Source organism: Rhinoraja longicauda, chromosome 12 (genome assembly GCF_053455715.1).
Source record: "Rhinoraja longicauda isolate Sanriku21f chromosome 12, sRhiLon1.1, whole genome shotgun sequence".
NCBI classification, from domain to species: Eukaryota; Metazoa; Chordata; class Chondrichthyes; order Rajiformes; family Arhynchobatidae; genus Rhinoraja; species Rhinoraja longicauda.
This window is the reverse complement of record NC_135964.1, coordinates 6615382-6634940: the sequence shown is the minus strand read 5'-3', so window position 1 is coordinate 6634940 and position 19559 is coordinate 6615382. Positions and strand designations below refer to the sequence as shown.

General features: G+C 44.1%; 1 protein-coding gene across 14 annotated transcripts in view; it reads left to right on the top strand.

Annotated features, from left to right (window-relative positions):
- cnksr2a (connector enhancer of kinase suppressor of Ras 2a) overlaps positions 1 to 19559 on the top strand; it is a 473672-nt gene that overhangs the window by 170870 nt on the left and 283243 nt on the right. For all 14 annotated transcript variants that reach the window (XM_078408943.1, XM_078408946.1, XM_078408945.1 and 11 more), the window contains exon 5: positions 17889 to 17930. In XM_078408943.1, the coding sequence (XP_078265069.1) occupies positions 17889 to 17930 (42 nt within the window). The remainder of the gene's footprint in view (positions 1 to 17888; positions 17931 to 19559) is intronic.

The following is a 19559-nucleotide window of genomic DNA, read 5'->3' as shown; positions in this document are numbered from 1 at the left end:
CCGGACAGTCCTCCCTGCGGGGGGGGTGGGGGGGAGGCATTTATTAAGGTTTATTCAGTTAATTATTTTTAAAATGTAACAAAACTTGATCAATCGAGACCGCAGGAGAATAGTGGGTAGGGTGGGCCTAAAATCGGTGCGTTGGCTGTATTTTGGGTACGTACAAACTAACAGAGCGACGGGCAAACAAACAAGATGAGAGTTTTAGTATATAGATAGATGTGTCTCAGATCCTTAACTCGGTACAACCACTGACCTAGTCCTACCCTATTTGATCCAGCAATTAGTCGAAGCACCATTATCCCTGAAAACACATTTGGGGATATTTGATACGTGACTCATTTACGAGTTTGTGGGCAGCATTAGCGGAACATATTATTTTAGCGACAGCAGTGTTGTTTGCAATCTGTTATAAGTGTTTGAGATGTTTATTTTTATTGTCCCATTCTGCCCACAACATATCGTGAGTAGCAAGTATATAAACAACAAATTGAATTTGGCTGAGATAAATCCAACATAAAAGAAAGCATGGAAATTCATAATTTGGCCCAATTCATGTAGCATGCATGAAAGATGGATCATAAATTTAGAAATTAACTTCAGGAAAAGTTGGTGAACTATTTTTTCAGTCGCACTGAATGATTAGTTTCCAGCGTTTTAATGTTGTTGCAAACTACTATTTGCATTGAGCAGTCTGTTTTGCTCAGGAATAATTGCTTTAGGTGTGGGTGGAAGTGACAGTGATAGAGAATTTGAAGAATATACAGCCGCATATATAAAGACTTTAGACGACAAGATGGAAAATAATTTCAGCTTGACCTTTGAGGAAGCTCGAGACAGTGTTGTTGGAATGCTTCAAGCATTTAAAATTGACCCGAGTAAGATTAAAATGATATTTCCCGTTAGTGAATATACTAGTCATACAGTATATATTATTTGATCAGTCTTACTTAATTTACCATTCTTCCCCCTCACAATAAAGATGCTGAATAATAAGATGTATTGATGAAATCTGACACATTGAAAGGCTGCAAAACTATTGTTTCCCAAAGTCTTCCAAACAAAAATAAGTGGAGAACAGCGACTAATGTTTGATTTGTGGTTAAAACATGATGACTGCCGCAAATGGAATGACACAAATTGTACCTGCTTATCTTTCACACACAGGGTGGTGGGTATATGGAACAAGCTGCCAGATGAGGTAGTTGAGGCAAGTACTACAACAACATTTAAAAGGCGTTTGGACCGGTACATGGACAGGGAAGGTTTAGAGAGAGGTGGGCAAATGGGACTAACTGAGAAGGAGTACCTTAATCAACATGGATGAGTTGGGCTTGTTTCCATGCTGGATGACTCTGTGACCATTGATGATAAACTGTTGGGCTTTCAGGGTATTAGAGATAATTTAGATTCCATCTTTGCTTGAAGCCCATGTGACTCTACTCACTTCACAAGGTTCACAAGTTATAGGAGTAGAATTAGGCCATTCGGCCCATCGAGTCCATTCCGCCATTCAATCACGGCTGATCTCTGCCTCCTAATCCCATTTTCCTCCCCACAACCCTTCACCCCCGTTCTAATCAAGAATTTGTCCATCTCTGTTGTAGACAAATAACAGTTTGTCATCTTGTCTGGACAATGGGTAGGTGCTGGACATCTTGGCTGAATTTCCTCTTCTAAATCTGGGGTTCTGCGTGGGAATTCGCCGACTGCAGTCTCCGACAATTCATTAATTCTACGGAGAGTAAAGATATCGGAAGCATTACCTATCCATGTTCTCCAGACATGCTGCCTGAATTGTTGAGTTACTCCAGCATTTTGGGTCATTTGGTGCATTACTAGCATCTGCAACTCTATATTTTTTAAGATTAAACCTGGCAGCTTCTTGATCTTTTCCCTCACTGAACTAAACTCTCTGATTAATCTGGGAACATTTCTTATTTCAGTTAAAAGTCTCATCTCACATCATGTGTTATCAATTAATGAATTGAAAGGTGTGAAGTAATGCTAACAGAACACTATAACGCTTTTTTCATGTTGAAATAGTTACATGACAATTCCTTAGAGGCATCAGCTGAAGTAATCTGTTTAAACACATCAACACTTACCTCATTCTCACTACATCAATAATAATGAGTTTTGATAGGAATTCATTGTTTGTACATCGGCCCAGTACTGCAATTATGCTTTGTGATGTCTTGAAAGGTCGGGAGCTTTTCTCTTGAAGGTTGGGAGGTGTGGGTGCCCGAAAAGAAGATAGAAAAGTTCTTGTTTTCAAATTTAAATTCCATATATTTAGTCTATTCCAAAAACAGGTAAACTTAATTGTTTGCAGACAGGTACACCAAACCAAAACAGGTAGTTAAATCAAAACTATAGCTTGCTGCCTTGTTGCAATATATAACTCAAACACTGCTTCTCTCCCTGTCTGCTCCAGTCGTTGTCTCTCCCTGTCTGCTCCAGTCGTTGTCTCTCCCTCTCTGCTCCAGTCGTTGTCTCTCCCTGTCTGCTCCAGTCGTTGTCTCTCCCTGTCTGCTCCAGTCGTTGTCTCTCCCTGTCTGCTCCAGTCGTTGTCTCTCCCTGTCTGCTCCAGTCGTTGTCTCTCCCTGTCTGCTCCAGTCGTTGTCTCTCCTTTTAAATACGCTGCTTCCCTTCCCTTTTAGCTCTCTCACTGAGGCAATCAGCTCATCTGATTCAGCTGGGCAGCAATCAGTGTCAGCAGCAATCAGTGTCAGCAGCAATCAGTGTCAGCAGCAATCAGTGTCAGCAGCAATCAGTGTCAGCAGCAATCAGTGTCAGCAGCAATCAGTGTCAGCAGCAATCAGTGTCAGCAGCAATCAGTGTCAGCAGCAATCAGTGTCAGCAGCAATCAGTGTCAGCAGCAATCAGTGTCAGCAGCAATCAGTGTCAGCAGCAATCAGTGTCAGCAGCAATCAGTGCCAGCAGGGCAGGCAGCCCTGCTGACTATGGGTTTTGTAGTCTTTTGTTGGCCGCCATGATGGTTTGTAGTCCTTGTTGCATCCACCGGGAGGAAATGTATCTCCCTCTATGACTCTACCTCTCATGATATCACAGCTTGTATTGTTTGGGGGAGTTGGACTCACTACTTCTTGTCCAGTTCGAAGCGAGACTCGGTCAACAGAAACAAGTTCACTTCAGAATTTTCTAAATATACAGATGTTGACATGAAACCAGTGGACCTTTTGAATGATGTGTGTAGGAAGGAACTGCAGATGCTGGTTTCAACCAAAGATCGACTGAACAAGGGTCTCAGCCCGAAACATCACCTATTCCTTTTCTCCAGAGATGCTGTCTGACCCGCTGAGTTACTCCAACTTTTTCTGTCTATCTTCGACCTTTTGTATGATCTTTGAAATAGAATTCTTGGGCAGAAGAAATGCTTATTCATACGTTGCAGTCCGCATGTATACATTTATCCCCACAGTTCAAATATGATATTTGTATATTTTTATTTGCACCTCAGCCAGAAATTAATATGCACCTTCTTAACCAAATTATCTATGAGTCATGGGTTTTGTCGGTATCCACTCCAAGGTCCTTTTATTTCTAGGTTTAGGTTTAATATTGTCACATATACTGAGGTACAGTGGAAAGTTTGTTTTCCCAGCTATCCAAAAAGATCAGATAATACTATACATAAATACAATCAAGTCAGACTGAAGTACAATAGATAGAGCAAAGGTGAAGATACAGAGGGCAAAATACAGCTCTCAGCATTGTAGCACATCAGTTCCCTCGACAAAGTCCAATGACTGCATTGGAGTGGAGGTAAAGTAGACAGTACCCTATCTTATGGAAGGACTGTTCAGAAGCCTGTTAACAGAAGGGAAGAAGCTGTTCCTGAGTCTGGTGGTGTGTGCTTTCAAGCTTCTGTACCTTCTGCTTGATTGGAACAAAGAGAAGAAGGAATGACAGAGATGGGGCAAGTCTTTGATTATGTTGGCTGCTTTCCCGAGGCAGCGTGAAGTAGTGAGAAGAAGTGTAGATGGAGTTAATGGTGGGAAGTCTGGCCTGTGTGATGGACTGGGCTGCATCTAGTATTCTCTACAATCTCTTGTGGTCTTGGGCATAGCTGTTCTAAAACCAAACTGTGATTCATTCTGACAGTGTGCTTTAGATTTGTTTTTAGATTTAGAGACACAGCGCAGAAACAGGCCCTTCGGCCCACCGGGTCCGCGCCGCCCAGCGATCGCCGCACACACTAACACTATCCTACACCCCACTAGGGACAATTTTTTACATTTGCCCAGCCAATTAACCTAATTACCTGTACGTCTTTGGAGGGTGGGAGGAAACCGAAGATCTCAGAGAAAACCCACGCAGGTCACGGGGAGAACGTACAAACTCCGTACAGACGGCGCCCATAGTCAGGATCGAACCTGAGTCTCCGGCGCTGCATTCGCTGTAAGGCAGCAACTCTACCGCTGCGCCACCGTGCCGCCCTTTCTGTGGTGCATCTGTAGATAGTGCATCTGGTGGGTTCTGAGACAGAAGAGATACATCGAAGGAGCGGCATGGGTGTGTCTTCTTGGCTGCTGCATCAATGTGGTAACTATGACAGATCATTGGTAATTTTAATGCCAAGGATCCTGAAGCTCTCAAGCATTTCCACATCAGCAGCATTGTTGATGATTGGAACATGTACACCACCACGCTTCCTAAAGTCATCTTGCTGACATCGAGGGGGAGATCATGACACCACGTTATTAAGTTCTCAATTTCCTTCCCCTTCTCCATCGTATCACTGTTTGTGATCTGCCCGCCGCAGTGGTGTCATCTGCAAACTCGTAGATGGAGTCAGAGAGGAATTTGGCTGTTCAGTCTTGGATATATAGGGAGTCCAATAAGGGACTGAGAATGCATCCCTGCGGGGCTCAAGTGTTGAGAATTATTGTGGACAGGCCGCAGTGAGGAAGTCGGGCCACCGAGGACAAAGAGGGAATCAGTGGGGTGGAACCGTCGAGAACAAAGGGTGTGTGTGTGGGGGGGGGGGGGGGGGGGAGATGGACAGTTTAAACTTATACCAAAGCCAATTAATCTACGTCTTTGGAGTGTGGGAGGAAACCGAAGATCTCGGAGAAAACTCACGCAGGTCACAGGGAAAACATACAAACTCCGTACAGACGAATGAATGAATGAATGAATGAATGAATGAATGAATGAATAAGTTTATTGGCCAAGTTTGCATATACAAGGAATGTGCCTTGGTGCTCCGCTCACAAATGACAACACAAACATGCAGTTAACAATTAAGAATAAAGCATAAACACATCAAAATCAAAGCACCCGTAGTTGAGATTGGACCCGGGTCTCCGGCGCTCAATCTCCTTCCCCTTCTCCATCGCATCATTTTTGTGATCTGCCCACCACAGTGGTGTCATCTGCAAACTCGTAGATGGAATCAGAGAGGAATTTGGCTGTTCAGTCTTGGATGTTTCGGGAGTCTAATAAGGGACTGAGAATGCATCCTTGCGGGGCTCAAGTGTTGAGAATTATTGTGGAGGATGTATTGTCGCCTACGCTCATTGATTGTGGATTATGGGTCAGAAAGTCAAGGGTCCAGTGGCAGAGGGGGGAGCTGATTCCTAGATCCGAGAGTTTAGAGATGAGTTTGGAAGGGATTCTTAGTGTTGAGGTCGATAAATAGGAGTCAAATGCAGGAGACCTTGTTGACAAGATGTACCAGACATGAGTTTAGGGCCATGGGGATGACGTGTGCTGTGGACCTGTTCGAGTCTTCAGCCATACACCACATATTGTGTATGGTCTTATATATCCACCAATTGCATAGTTTGTCACTATGTTGTCCAGCTGCCCAGTTAAAGTGATCTGTAAGCCAATTAAACTGAAACTTCCTGACGTTCGTATCTTTCTTCCACATTATCAGGCTACACAATAGATTTTTTATCATCTGAAATTTCACGATCAAATCACATTGAATATTACAGAAAATACAAGGGGCGCAGCAGTGGACTTGCTGCCTTACAGCGCCAGAGGCCCAGATTCCATCCTGACTACGGGTGCTGTCTGCACAGAGTTTGTGCGTTCTCCCGGGGACTATGTGGGTTTTCTTTGGGTGCTCCATTTCCTCCCACATTCCAAAGTTGTGCAGGTCTTTAGCTTTTGTAAATTGTCCCTAGTGTCTAGGGTGGAACTAGTGTACTGGGTGATCTTCGGTCAACATGGACTCGGTGGGCCAAAGGGCCCATTTCCATGCTTCCTGTCGAAACTAATAACCTTTCTATCACAAATGCAAAGATAAGCACTGTGTGAAATGGTTAATGAGCTGGATTAGGACACACATTCAAGCTTTGCGGATGACCCAAATTGCAGTACCCAAACGACTCACATTGTGGCAGAAGCCTTGTAGGGGTTCACGGCCGTGGAACCAGGAGACCACACGGAGGCCCCGATAGGCCACAGCCTGTCCAGGAAGCCACCGCGATGATGGACACGGAACCCACCTGGAGTGTCACCAGGGGTCCAACCTCCCACGCTTTCATAGTCGGCTGTGGGAGGGACCCTCAGGGACACGAAGGCTGAAGGACTGGAGAGGAGAACCATGTGAGGGGAAGAGGAGGTTGGACCGAAGACAGGCCACAGTGAGGAAGTCGGGCCGCCGAGGACAAAGAGGGAATCAGTGGGGTGGAACCGTCGAGAACAAAGGGTGTGTGTGTGTGGGGGGGCGGGGGAGGGAGAGGGACAGTTTAAACTTATACCAAAGCCAATTAATCTACGTCTTTGGAGTGTGGGAGGAAACCGAAGATCTCGGAGAAAACTCACGCAGGTCACAGGGAAAACATACAAACTCCGTACAGACGAATGAATGAATGAATGAATGAATGAATAAGCTTATTGGCCAAGTTTGCATATACAAGGAATGTGCCTTGGTGCTCCGCTCACAAATGACAACACAAACATACAGTTAACAATTAAGAATAAAGCAAAAAAACATCAAAATCAAAGCACCCGTAGTTGAGATTTTTTAGATTTAGATTTAGAGATACAGCGCGGAAACAGGCCCACCGGGTCCGCGCCGCACAGCGATCCCCGCACACTAACACTATCCTACACACACTAGGGACAATTTTTACATTTACCCAGTCAATTAACCTACGTGTACATCTTTGGAGTGTGGGAGGAAACCGAAGATCTCGGAGAAAACCCACGCAGGTCACGGGGAGAACGTACAAACTCCGTACGGACGGCCGCCGTAGTCAGGATCGAACCTGAGTCTCCGGCGCTGCATTCGCTGTAAGGCAGCAACTCTACCGCTGCGCCACCGTGCCGCCCCGGCAGACATGTAGTGGGGAACGAGGAAGAAAGAAACTGGCTCGTGCAGCATATGGACTTAAAGTGCACTGACACGTGACAGATGAAGTTTAGGAGAGAGGAGTGCAAGGTGATCAGTTTAATAGGATGAACGAGAAGTAATTTCATCTGTTCAACTCAGCTACTCCCCCTGTTAACTAGAAACAAGGAACTGCAGACGCTGTTTACAAAAAACACACAAAGTGCTGAAGCAACTCAGCAGGTCAGGTAGCATCTCTGGAGAACATGGATATTGACATTGTGTCAGAATGCTTCTTCAGACTCTGCAGAGTCTGAGAAATCTGTTTCTTTAATCTCTCTCTGCTAGCTAATTTGATATTCTCACCAATCTCTGGGTAGCAAGTTTTCTCTATATTCCCAATATTGTCAGTGTCTTGTATTGACTAAGATTTTCTTCTTTCCCCGTGATGATAAGACTATTAAAACCATTCAGAATTTTAGAGATCTCTGTTCTGTTATCTCTCATCCTTTGCTTTTTAAGAGTGGAAAAAACCCATGGATTTTCAACCTTCCCTCATAGATCATATCTATAATTCTTCTTATAATTTATGAATCTTCCCCATTGGCACCAAATGACAGCCAGAGCAGAACATAGTTCGCCAAATGAGGCTTTTCAATGCGAGTTTAATGTTTTTTCTTATTCACTCTTTTCCTTTGGAAGTAAAACTTCATGCTTAGTTTGCCTTACTTGTTAATCTATGTTGCAACAGATCTGGTGAATTATGTACACGAACTCCCAGCTTCTTCTGCTTCTCTATCCATTTTCAAATGTTATTTTCCAACAAGTTTACGACCTAATTTTTCTTCTAAGATGTAATCCTCCAGTCTTACCCACGTACGTTTTTGTACGTTCTCCCTGTGACCGAGTGCGTTTTCTCTTCGCACATTCAAAAGACATGCAGGTTTGTAGGTTAATTGGCATCTGTAAATTATCTCTGGTGTACAGAATAGAATTAGTGTACAGGTGATCACTGGTCGACATGGGCACGGTGTGCCAAAGGCCCTTCAGCACACCATGTTAACATCGATCAGTGATCACCTGTACACTAATTCTATTCTGCACACCAGGGACAATTTACAGACGCCAATTAACCTACAAACATGCATATCTTTGGACAAGATTAACTGTATCTCTAAACTAAACTAAAGTTAACTTAACTAAATTAGCCATTTGTGCAAAAATAATTTTATTTATTTTAAATAACAATTACGCTCACTATTTTGCTATCTATTTCCATCCGGGTCCATTTATTTGTGCGGCATGGTGGCACAGCGGTAGAGTTGCTGCCTTACAGCGAATGCAGCGCCGGAGACTCGGGTTCAATCCTGACTACGGGCGCCGTCTGTACGGAGTTTGTATGTTCTCCCAGTGACCTGCGTGGGTTTTCTCCGAGATCTTCGGTTTCCTCCCACACTCCAAAGACGTACAGGTGTGTAGGTTAATTGGCTGGGCAAATGTGAAAATTGTCCCTAGTGGGTGTAGGATAGTGTTAGCGTGCGGGGATTGCTGGGTGGCGCAGACCCGGTGGGCCAAAGGGCCTGTTTCTGTGCTGTATCACTAAATCTAAATCTAAAAAAAAAATCTAAAAATTTCACTGTATTCTCTGGCCATATATGTCTTCTATAAAGTTCTCCTTTTCAGTTTTGTTGGTATTTCAATTCGTTTCATTTTGCCCCCATCATCCCCCCACGTCTGTTGGACCCCTGCGATGCCCACACCTGTGAATGAATAGTTATAAAGATGATTCAGATTCCTTAAGCAAATAGTCCTCATGCTCCCTCCCTGTCTGACTCGTTCACCATATCAAATGTATTTATGTATCTAATCAATATAAAGCAATACATTTCCAGTCTGATCAATTTGTCTGGAGCCTGGGTAGAGACAAAAAGCTGGAGTAACTTAGCGGGTCAGACAGCATCTCTGGAGAAAAGGAATAGGTGACGTTTTGGGTTTAGACCCTTCAGACTGAGAGTCAAGAGAAAGGGAAACGAGAGATGTGGATGTGAGATAGAGCGATACAGAACTAATGAATGAAAGATATGCAAAAAAGTAAAGACGATAAATAGGAAAAGACATCCACTGAATGGCCAGACGGATACATGGTGAAACTGCCATAAAAAGGTGACCTAAGAACATGTAACAACTACCGAGGGATCACCCTACTTTCTGTACCCAGTAAAATTCTCAACCGGGTCATCCTCATCCATCTTCAGGAAGCTGTAGACGAGGGGCTATGGGACCAGCAAGCAGGATTCAGGAAGGATCGCTCATCACAGACCACATAGCAACACTGCGCATCACCATTGAACAGTCTATTGGATGGAACACGTCCCTGTACATCAACTTCATCGACTTTGAGAAAGCGTTTGACAGCTTAGACAGGACAACACTATGGTGCCTAATGGACCACTATGGAATTCCCACCAAGATCATAGACTTAATCAAGAACTCGTATGATGGAACCTCACACAAGTTATGCATGCAGGCCAACTCTCCCAGAGCTTTAGTCAAGACGGGCGTCGAGCAGGGATGTCTACTGTCACCATTCCTGTTCCTCTTGGCAATTGACTGGATCATGATGGAAACAACTGAAGGGAAAAGAAATGGGATTCAGTGGACAATGTGGGAACAGCTAGATGACCTTGACTTTGCAGACGACATAGCTCTCCTTTCACACACACAGATACAAATGCAGGAGAAGACGGACAGACTCTTACAAGCTGCAACAAAACTTGGTCTTGCACCCAATACAGCAAAGACATTCCAAAACCAGCAACCCTATCCTCATGCACAGCACTGCCCTGGAGGAGGTAGAAACATTCACATATCTAGGCAGTGTTGTGGATACCACCGGAGGGGCAGATGCAGACTTAAACAGCAGAATCAATAAGGCTAGGGTGGTGTTTAACGTGCTCAGGAAGATCTGGAGCTCAAAATACATCAACACCAAAATACGCACCTTTAACTCAAATGTGAAACAGGTAATGCTGTATGGATCAGAGACATGGAAAACAACAAAACACACAACAAACAGGCTGCAAACATTCATTAACACCTGCCTCAGGAGAATACTAAACATCTGGTGGAGAGACAAAGTAAGCAATGTGGACCTGTGGAAAAGAACAAGCCAGGATCCCATTGACTTACAAATTTGAAGGAGAAAATGGAGTTGGATTGGACACACCCTCAGAAAACCTGCCACAAACATCACCCGGCAAGCCCTGAAATGGAACCCCCAAGGGAAAAGGAAAAGAGGTGGCCCCAGGAACAGCTGGAGAAGAGGTGTCCAGGCAGAAATGTCTGGGAGTGGGCTCAACTGGGGAGATCTTGAAAGAACCGCCAACAACCGAGTGAGATGGAGGACATTTGTCCGTGGCCTATGCTCCCTAGAGGAGCAAAGGGCTTAAGAAGAAGAAGATAGACAATAAAGGCCATTGTGAGCTGTGGGCCAGGTGACAATATCTGGAATTAGACACAAAATGCTGGAATAATTCAGCGGGACATGCAGCATCTCTGGAGAGAAGGAATGGGTGATGTTTTGGGTTGAGACCCTTCTTCAGACCTGACAATGTTTCGGGCCAGGACCAGAAACATCATCTGCAGTTTCTGTACTGCCTCTTACTGTGTGCAAATGTGTAGTACCTGAGCTCGTGACGATGAATTCAATCAATTGATGATATGTCTTCTTCAGTTTCCTCCTGCTCAGAACATTGAGGGCAGAGTCAAATGGCACAGATAGAGGCCCTTCACCCACTACCTTGTGCATGCCAACCACTATACTAGATTTAGATTTTTAGATTTTTTTTAGATTTAGAGATACAGCGCAGATACAGGCCCTTCGGCCCACCGGGTCCGCGCCGCCCAGCGATCCCCGCACACTAACACTATCCTACACCCACTAGGGACAATTTTTACATTTGCCCAGCCAATTAACCTACAAACCTGTACGTCTTTGGAGTGTGGGAGGAAACCGAAGATCTCGGAGAAAACCCTCGCAGGTGACGGGGAGAACGTACAAACTACGCACAGACAGCACCCGTAGTCAGGATCGAACCTGAGTCTCCGGCGCTGCATTCGCTGTAAGGCAGCAACTCTATCGCTGTGCCACTGTGCCGCCCCCACATTTTGTGCATGGCTGGAGATCTAGAAGGAGATAGGAAAACTATCCGAAGAGGAGATGTAAAATGTAAAATGTAAACTACCTGGGTCTTGTTCACCAGAAGGAATTGTGAGATGAGGAAGAATTAGATGTAATTAAGAGGATTCAATATTCAATGCAGTCTGGGCCCAAAATCTGTAGCAGCTATCAAGTGATCTCGATCACTGTGTCTTCACATGCGGGAACGGCCATTATAAATCTATTGTAGTTGGTGGTATTTGTATAGCTTTGTAATGGAAAAGAACAGAAATCAGGTCTTGAATGAGTTGGACAACTTAGGGCGTCATGTGTTGTACTTTGTGGTCCGGTATCTGTTGTACCTTTGTTATGACTCTGGACGGACCACAAGTACACGTGTTTAAAAGGTGATAATGCTGGAGCTTAAATCCAGGCTGTTTATTCCATGGCCACCTGGAACCAGAGTGACCACTAAATCACCTCATTCTCTTATATACACGTTACTACACAGGCAAACAAAGTAGTCCTTGTGATACAACAAAGTAGTCCCTGCAATATCACAACATCATGGTGGCGCAGCGATAGAGTTGCTGCCTTACAGCGAATGCAGCGCCGGAGACCCAGGTTTGATCCTGACTACGGGTTCTGTCTGTACGGAGTTTGTACGTTCTCCCCGTGACCTGCGTGGGTTTTCTCCGATATCTTCGGTTTCCTCCCACACTCCAAAGACGTACAGGTATGTAGGTTAATTGGCTCGGTAAATGTAAAAATTGTCCCTAGGTATAGGATAGTGTTAATGTGCGGGGATCGCTGGGCGGCGCGGACCCGGTGGGCCGAAGGGCCTGTTCCCGCGCTGTATCTCTAAACTAAACTAAGACATCACCAGCGAAGTCTGAATTGTGAGAAAGACTAAGGAAAGTCGAGCTTATTCTGAGTGTTAATGTAAATAAAAGCGTTCAAAATTACATGCCAATGGACAAAATTAATCCTGATAAATTATTCATAAATGTTTGACCAAAGTATATAAGAGAAAATAAGAGAAGCAATAAATGTAATAATCAAGTAGGAAGGACCTAAATTATCAGGAAATAAATCGAAACAAATTTCATCAGTGTCTTCTGAAAATTAAGGGACACTAAGGGGAAAAAAATATATATCAAGTATATTAAAGTAAATAACATGAGTCAGTAGATCACCACAGGAGTTGCTCAGGACGGCAGCTGTGACTCAGCCAGCTTTGGTGCTTCATCAAAGGCTTTCCTTCCATTATAGGGTTGGAAGTAGGGACATTCACTGCACAACATTCAATTACAAAAGAAAATGGCCATTGCCTATAGTAGAGATGGCCTGGTATGGCAAATAACATTCATGACATTTACCAGTTTCACGCATATCCACCTCTACTGAGCTTGAATCTAAACAAGTGCCTTGATTTTCAATGAGATCGCACTCGCCAAGTCCCCCAACTTCAACATCATAGGGATCACCATTGATCAGCAGCTGAATTGGACCTGCCACATGAACACATCCACACCATAAATATCCATACCCATCGCGCACCACGGCTGCCATTTGTAAAATGCATTTTATATGGCACGGTGGCGCAGCGGTAGAGTTTTTTTTAGTTTTTTTTTAGAGATACAGCGCGGAAACAGGCCCTTCAGCCCACCAGGTCCGCGCCGCCCAGCGATCCCCGCACATTAACACTATCCTACACACACGAGGGACAATTTTTACATTTTTTACCCAGTTAATTAACCTACATACCTGTACGTCTTTGGAGTGTGGGAGGAAACCGAAGATCTCAGAGAAAACCCACGCAGGTCACACGGGGAGAACGTACAAACTCCGTACAGACGGCACCCGTAGTCAGGATCGAACCTGAGTCTCCGGCGCTGCATTCGCTGTAAGGCAGCAACTCTACCACTGCGCCACCGTGCTGGTAGCACTTACAGCGGCAGAGACCCGGGTTCGATCCTGGCTACAGGTGCTTGTCTGGACGGAGTTTGTACGTTCTCCCCGTGACCTGCGTGGGTTTTCTCCGAGATCTTCGGTTTCCTCCCACATTCCAAAGACGTACAGGTTTGTAGGTTAATTGGCTTAGTATAAATGTAAAATTGTCCCTAAAGTATATTAATATGCGAGGTCAGTGAGGACTCGGTGGACCAAAGGGCCTGTTTCCGCGCTGTATCTGTAAACTAAACCAAACTAAAAATATCGGATTTACTCATTTCTCTCTATACAACAGGCGTTCACCAACCTTGAGCTCTACCACCACATCGGCAGCAGGTATTTCATGGGTGTGGCGCTCCCTGGTGGTGAGCCACACGCGGTGCGAACCCTCGGCTCGGGGGTGGGGGGGGTCATGGAACGTGGAATGGGGAGGAGTGGTGGTCGGTAGTGGAGTTCCAGGAGGAGTTGAACTGGTTGGGGGTTTGGGGAGCTGTAATGGTGCTTGAGGAATAAGGAAAACTTCGCTTGGCACGTGTCCCACTTCATTGGCTTTGCTTGACGCTCGTGTCCCGCCTCGCAACTTCCCCTTTAAAACCTTGCACTGCAAGGGTGGAATAATATTGTCGCTTACTCCTGTCCTTGGATCTGACTACTGAAACTGCTGACTCAACCATGCAATGGCTGTACAATCACAAGAATGGCAGCTCACCTCGCCGAGACGAGTGAGGCCAGGACTATAAATGCAGCCTGTATCACGTCACTAGTCAGAAGGCCATAGATGGCCACAAAGGGCTGCAGATCCTGGAGTCTTGAGCAAAGAAATATTGCTGGAGGAACTCAGCCGGGCAGGCAGGGTCTGGGTAATTTTGTAGTGCGTTATTTGCAAAGGCCTTGAGGCACAAATATTTGATCCAGTTTCTCTTGTTCGTTATTTTAACCCAGTCATGCACATTAATGACATTAGCATGTGGCAAAATACAACAGGATCATACAAAGTAACACCTGCATTCTGCTGTGATATTGCAGGGACTACTTTGTTGTATCACAAGGACTACTTTGTTTGCCTGTGTAGTAATGTCTATATAAGAGAATGAGGTGATTAGGTGGCCACTCTGGTTCCAGGTGGCCATGGAATAAACAGCCTGGATTTAAGCTCCAGCATTATAACCTTTTAAACACGTGTACTTGTGGTCCGTCCAGAGTCATAACAAAGGTACAACAGGTACTGGACCACGAAGTACAACACATTCGGGTGAAATTTGGACGGCAAATTTCCAAATTTTCAGTGAGTGCGACTTCATCAGGAAATGGATGCAGAGCACTTCAAAACAGGACCAGAAACATCCCTGAAGTTCAATTGACAGAAAAGGCAGACAGAAAAGGGTCTAATTTCTAAGTGACCATCTCTACAAGAGGAACACTTGAAAGATGGTTTCTACCGCAGAACAAATCATCTGAGCCACATCATTATTCAGTGTTCTGCAATTTGCATGATGTGATCATAGCAAATAGCTTTGTGCGCTGCAATCGTCTGTGGTTCAACATGCACTTGTCAAGTATTAATCTGAGCCCACTGTCACAGAACCAGCTTGAAGCCTCTCCTGTCAGCCAGCCGACACCTTTGCTGTTAATCTTCCCAGTGCCCTGCTGCAGAGTGCTCCAGCTCAATCTCATCACAAACAAATATCATCTCAGTGCTGTGCTCTAAACTGTGACTTGAACTGGTGGTTGCAAGTGTGAAATCACGTGTCAGAGCACAATGTTCCTTGACTGTTCAGGGCAGTGGCAGTCTATAGGTTTCTCAAAAGAGAAGGAGCACTTGAAGCAAAGGGCTGCTTGAACCATTTACATTTTGTAAGCCAGGGGAGATGAGGTTGAAGAGAAATGTGAGGAGAATAATTAAGAGTGGCTCAGTGGCACATTGTTCGAGCTGCTTCCTTACATCTGGGTTTAGTCCTGATCTCGGGTGCTGTCTGCGTGGAGATGTCCCATTTTTCCTGTGACCATGTCGGTCACCTAGTCTCATTGTCTGTACTTGTTTTCACCTAGCACACATCCAACAATGGCCTGTTTTCTTTACCAGTGTTACTTTTCTGCATATCTTTCATTCATTTGTTCTACATCACGGTCTATATCTCTCGTTTCCTTCTCCCCTGACTCTCAGTCTGACGATGAGTCTCGACCCGAAACATCACCTATTCCTTTTCTCCAGAGATGCGGTCTGACCCGCTGACTTCCTCCAGCTTTTTTGTGTCTATATCTTCGGTTTAAACCGGCATCTGCAGTTCCTTCCTGCACCTTTCCTCCAGGTGTTCCATCCATCCCCAAAAACGTGTAGATTGGTAGGTTAATTTGCCTCAGTAACTTTCTCCGAGTGTGTAGGTGAGTGGTTTGAACTTTGGGGATGTGTGGAGAATGGGCATGGAATGTGAGACAGTGGACTTAAATGGTGCCCACCAGTGTCACAAGGAAGTGTACATGTCTGAATACCCCATCTTCTTTCATCCTCTCTGCTAGGTCCAACCCCAGGAGCAGATGTTCAACACCATTTCCTTCATGTAGATAAGGGCATGAGGCTGATCTCTTGGCCTACACACCCGCCTCCTGCTTTGCATCACCTTTTCCCATTGAACGAAGGAGATGTCCTTCTGTGTGTGTATTGTCTTGTTTGGGTGATTCAACAAAATAGTTGGCCAAATGTGCAACATTAGACATGTGGACGTGCAGTGGGCAACAGCATGAGGTGTAGATGAAGCATGTTGGGAAGTCATGAAGCAGGTTTATAGGCCTTTGGGTCGGCCATATTTGGAGTATTGAATGTAGTTCTGGTCATCCCATTACAGGAAGGGCAATTGTTTGTATTTGCCGATCTATAAACCACGGGAAGCACTTCCTTGCATTGCAAATTCAATCAGTTATTCCAATACTGCTCTTTAGTATCTTGCACTACTTTAGATTGCACTACAATCCTTGTACCATTCTGCTGTTTTGCATTTGCCATTATATTTATTATTGTATCTATCATTTTATAGACAATAGACAATAGGTGCAGGAGTAGGCTATTCGGCCCTTCGAGCCAGCACCGCCATTCAATGTGATCATGGCTGATCATTCACAATCAGTACCCCGTTCCTGCTTTCTCCCCATACCCCCTGACTCCGCTATCATTAAGAGCTCTATCTAGCTCTCTCTTGAAAGCATCCAGAGAATTGGCCTCCACTGCCTTCTAAGGCAGAGAATTCCACAGATTTACAACTCTCTGAGTGAAAAAGTTTTTCCTCATCTCCGTTCTAAATGGCCTACCCCTTATTCTTAAACTGTGGTCCCTAGTTCTGGACTCCCCCAACATTGGGAAGATTTCAGGTGTGCTGTGTCCTCTGAGCTTCATGCAAACAAAGAATTTCACTGCACCCTGGTGTTGGTTTGTGCCTGAATCTGAATCTCTGAATTATGCACTTTGGTGTGTTCCCAGTGTGGTTTGGGAGCAACCAAGCCATGAGGACCAATGCTGCCTCTTTGTGGCGTGCGAAGAACTGAAGCCCCCATTTCTGCTACCCCCTCACCCCCACCCCCAGCACCCATGTTATTCTCCCACCACTTTTGTTTGCCTTCATCTTGACAGCCAATTATTATATTTTCTTGTCTTTTTTTGGACTTCATTTATTGCGTGGCGTTTATGTAAATTAATCATGAATAATTTTGGTAGAGTTATTCAAAATACATTGTTTAATATTTTCCGTTATTATTTTTGCTCTGGCTTCTAACCACATCCAGATGTAATTAAGTCTCACTGAAAGCAGGCGCAAACAGAGTGAAATATATTAAAGTGTCATCCTCAATAAAATCGCTCTTTGCCTAGAGTAAAAGAGAATGCAAATGGGATCTGCTATAACACAAAAGTAGTCACTGCATTAAGCCAACACTGCTCAATCATTTCCAGTGAGACATATGCGTAATTCAGTCTTTAACAACTTTTGATGTACTTGGTGGGAGTCATGTGCTCCAGCATGCATTCTCAATCTAATTAACATTAACCAGCAATAACGACAGGACAAAGATGCTTATAGTATTACTCTCGAGTTAATCAAACAGAAATTGCAATTGAATGTTACCCTTGTATGTTCTGGACAAAACTAGACCTTTGGATAAGTCAAGTCTTCTGATTTCTGCAGTTGCCTCATCATCAGCAATGTTGTGTCTAAAATATTATTTCTGATTTGCATGTACTGAAGAATTAGAAATACTGAAGTAAACAATAAAATATAATTTCTCATCATCTATACATTAAAAAAATAATAGTATTTGCAATTCAAGTTGTACAAATTCATACAATGATAAAATGGATTTGTTTCACAAATCTGGAAGAAAAATCTGATCATAACTTTAGTTTTTTTGTGTCTAGGATATAACCAGTCAGTCATCAATATCTCATAACAACATATATGTTTATTTTTTTCTTGGCAGGACTGCACAGTCTATGAAACTGAAAACAAGATTCTTCATGTGGTGAGTCCATTGATTTTTGGTTGAGTTATGTATGAAAAATATCAACAATTTGCATTTTGAGAGCCCTTATAATTTACAAGACAAGTGAATATTTTGTAGGAAACTAACAAGAGGAAAAAGACAACAAGGCAGAGGAGTTTAAAGATGGAGATTTGGCTAGAGTAAAATTTGTGCTTTCAGGAAGATTTTACAGGAGGACGGAACGTGGAGAGGTGAAGTGGTTTAGAAAGGGAGTTTCAAAAACTGAAAGATCTGATAATAATAAATGGAAAAAAGTTAAAGGATTGAAAGATTTTGGAGACAGTGTAAGACTGACATAGTCTGCTGTGTGAGGAAGAAGCAAGGTTGAATCCAAAGATATTTTCTATCTACATTATGGGAATGAGGTGAACTGGAGAGAGAATAGGGCCTCTCAGAAACCAAAGCCGTCATTAATGCGAGGAGATACAGGACACGAGCGAGGGTGACAATTAGTATTTCTCATCTGTTTTTACCTTGGAGAAAGACATAAAGACAAGGGAACTTGGGACAGAATTTGGAAATGTATTGAGGACTGTCCATATTATGATTGAGGTGATGCTGGCACATCTTAAGGCATCACTGAGGAAGATACACACAATCTCCCAAATGTTCTAGGGGCCGGAGAACCTAGGGTGATGGAGGAACTGAAGGAAATCCACATTAGGCAGGAAATGGTTTTGGGTAGACTGATGGGACTGAAGGCTGATAAATCCCCAGGGCCTGATGGTCTGCATCCCAGAGTACTTAAGGAGGTGGCTCTAGAAATAGTGGAAGCATTGGAGATCATTTTTCAATGTTCTATAGATTCAGGATCAGTTCCTGTGGATTGGAGGATAGCAAATGTTATCCCACTTTTTAAGAAAGGAGGGAGAGAGAAAACGGGTAATTATAGACCAGTTAGTCTGACATCAGTGGTGGGGAAGATGCTGGAGTCAATTATAAAAGACGAAATTGCTGAGCATTTGGATAGCAGTAACGGGATCATTCCGATTCAGCATGGATTTACGAAGGGGAAATCATGCTTGACAAATCTACTGGAATTTTTTGAGGATGTAACTAGGAAAATTGACAAGGGAGAGTCAGTGGATGTGGTGTACCTCGACTTTCAGAAAGCCTTCGACAAGGTCCCACATAGGAGATTAGTGGGCAAAATTAGGGCACATGGTATTGGGGGTAGGGTACTGACATGGATAGAAAATTGGTTGACAGACAGAAAGCAAAGAGTGGGGATAAATGGGTCCCTTTCGGAATGGCAGGCAGTGACCAGTGGGGTACCGCAAGGTTCGGTGTTGGGACCCCAGCTATTTACGATATACATTAATGACTCAGACGAAGGGATTAAAAGTACCATTAGCAAATTTGCAGATGATACTAAGTTGGGGGGTAGTGTGAATTGTGAGGAAGATGCAATAAGGCTGCAGGGTGACTTGGACAGGTTGTGTGAGTGGGCGGATACATGGCAGATGCAGTTTAATGTAGATAAGTGTGAGGTTATTCACTTTGGAAGTAAGAATAGAAAGGCAGATTATTATCTGAATGGTGTCAAGTTAGGAGGACGGGGAGTTCAACGAGATCTGGGTGTCCTAGTGCATCAGTCAATGAAAGGAA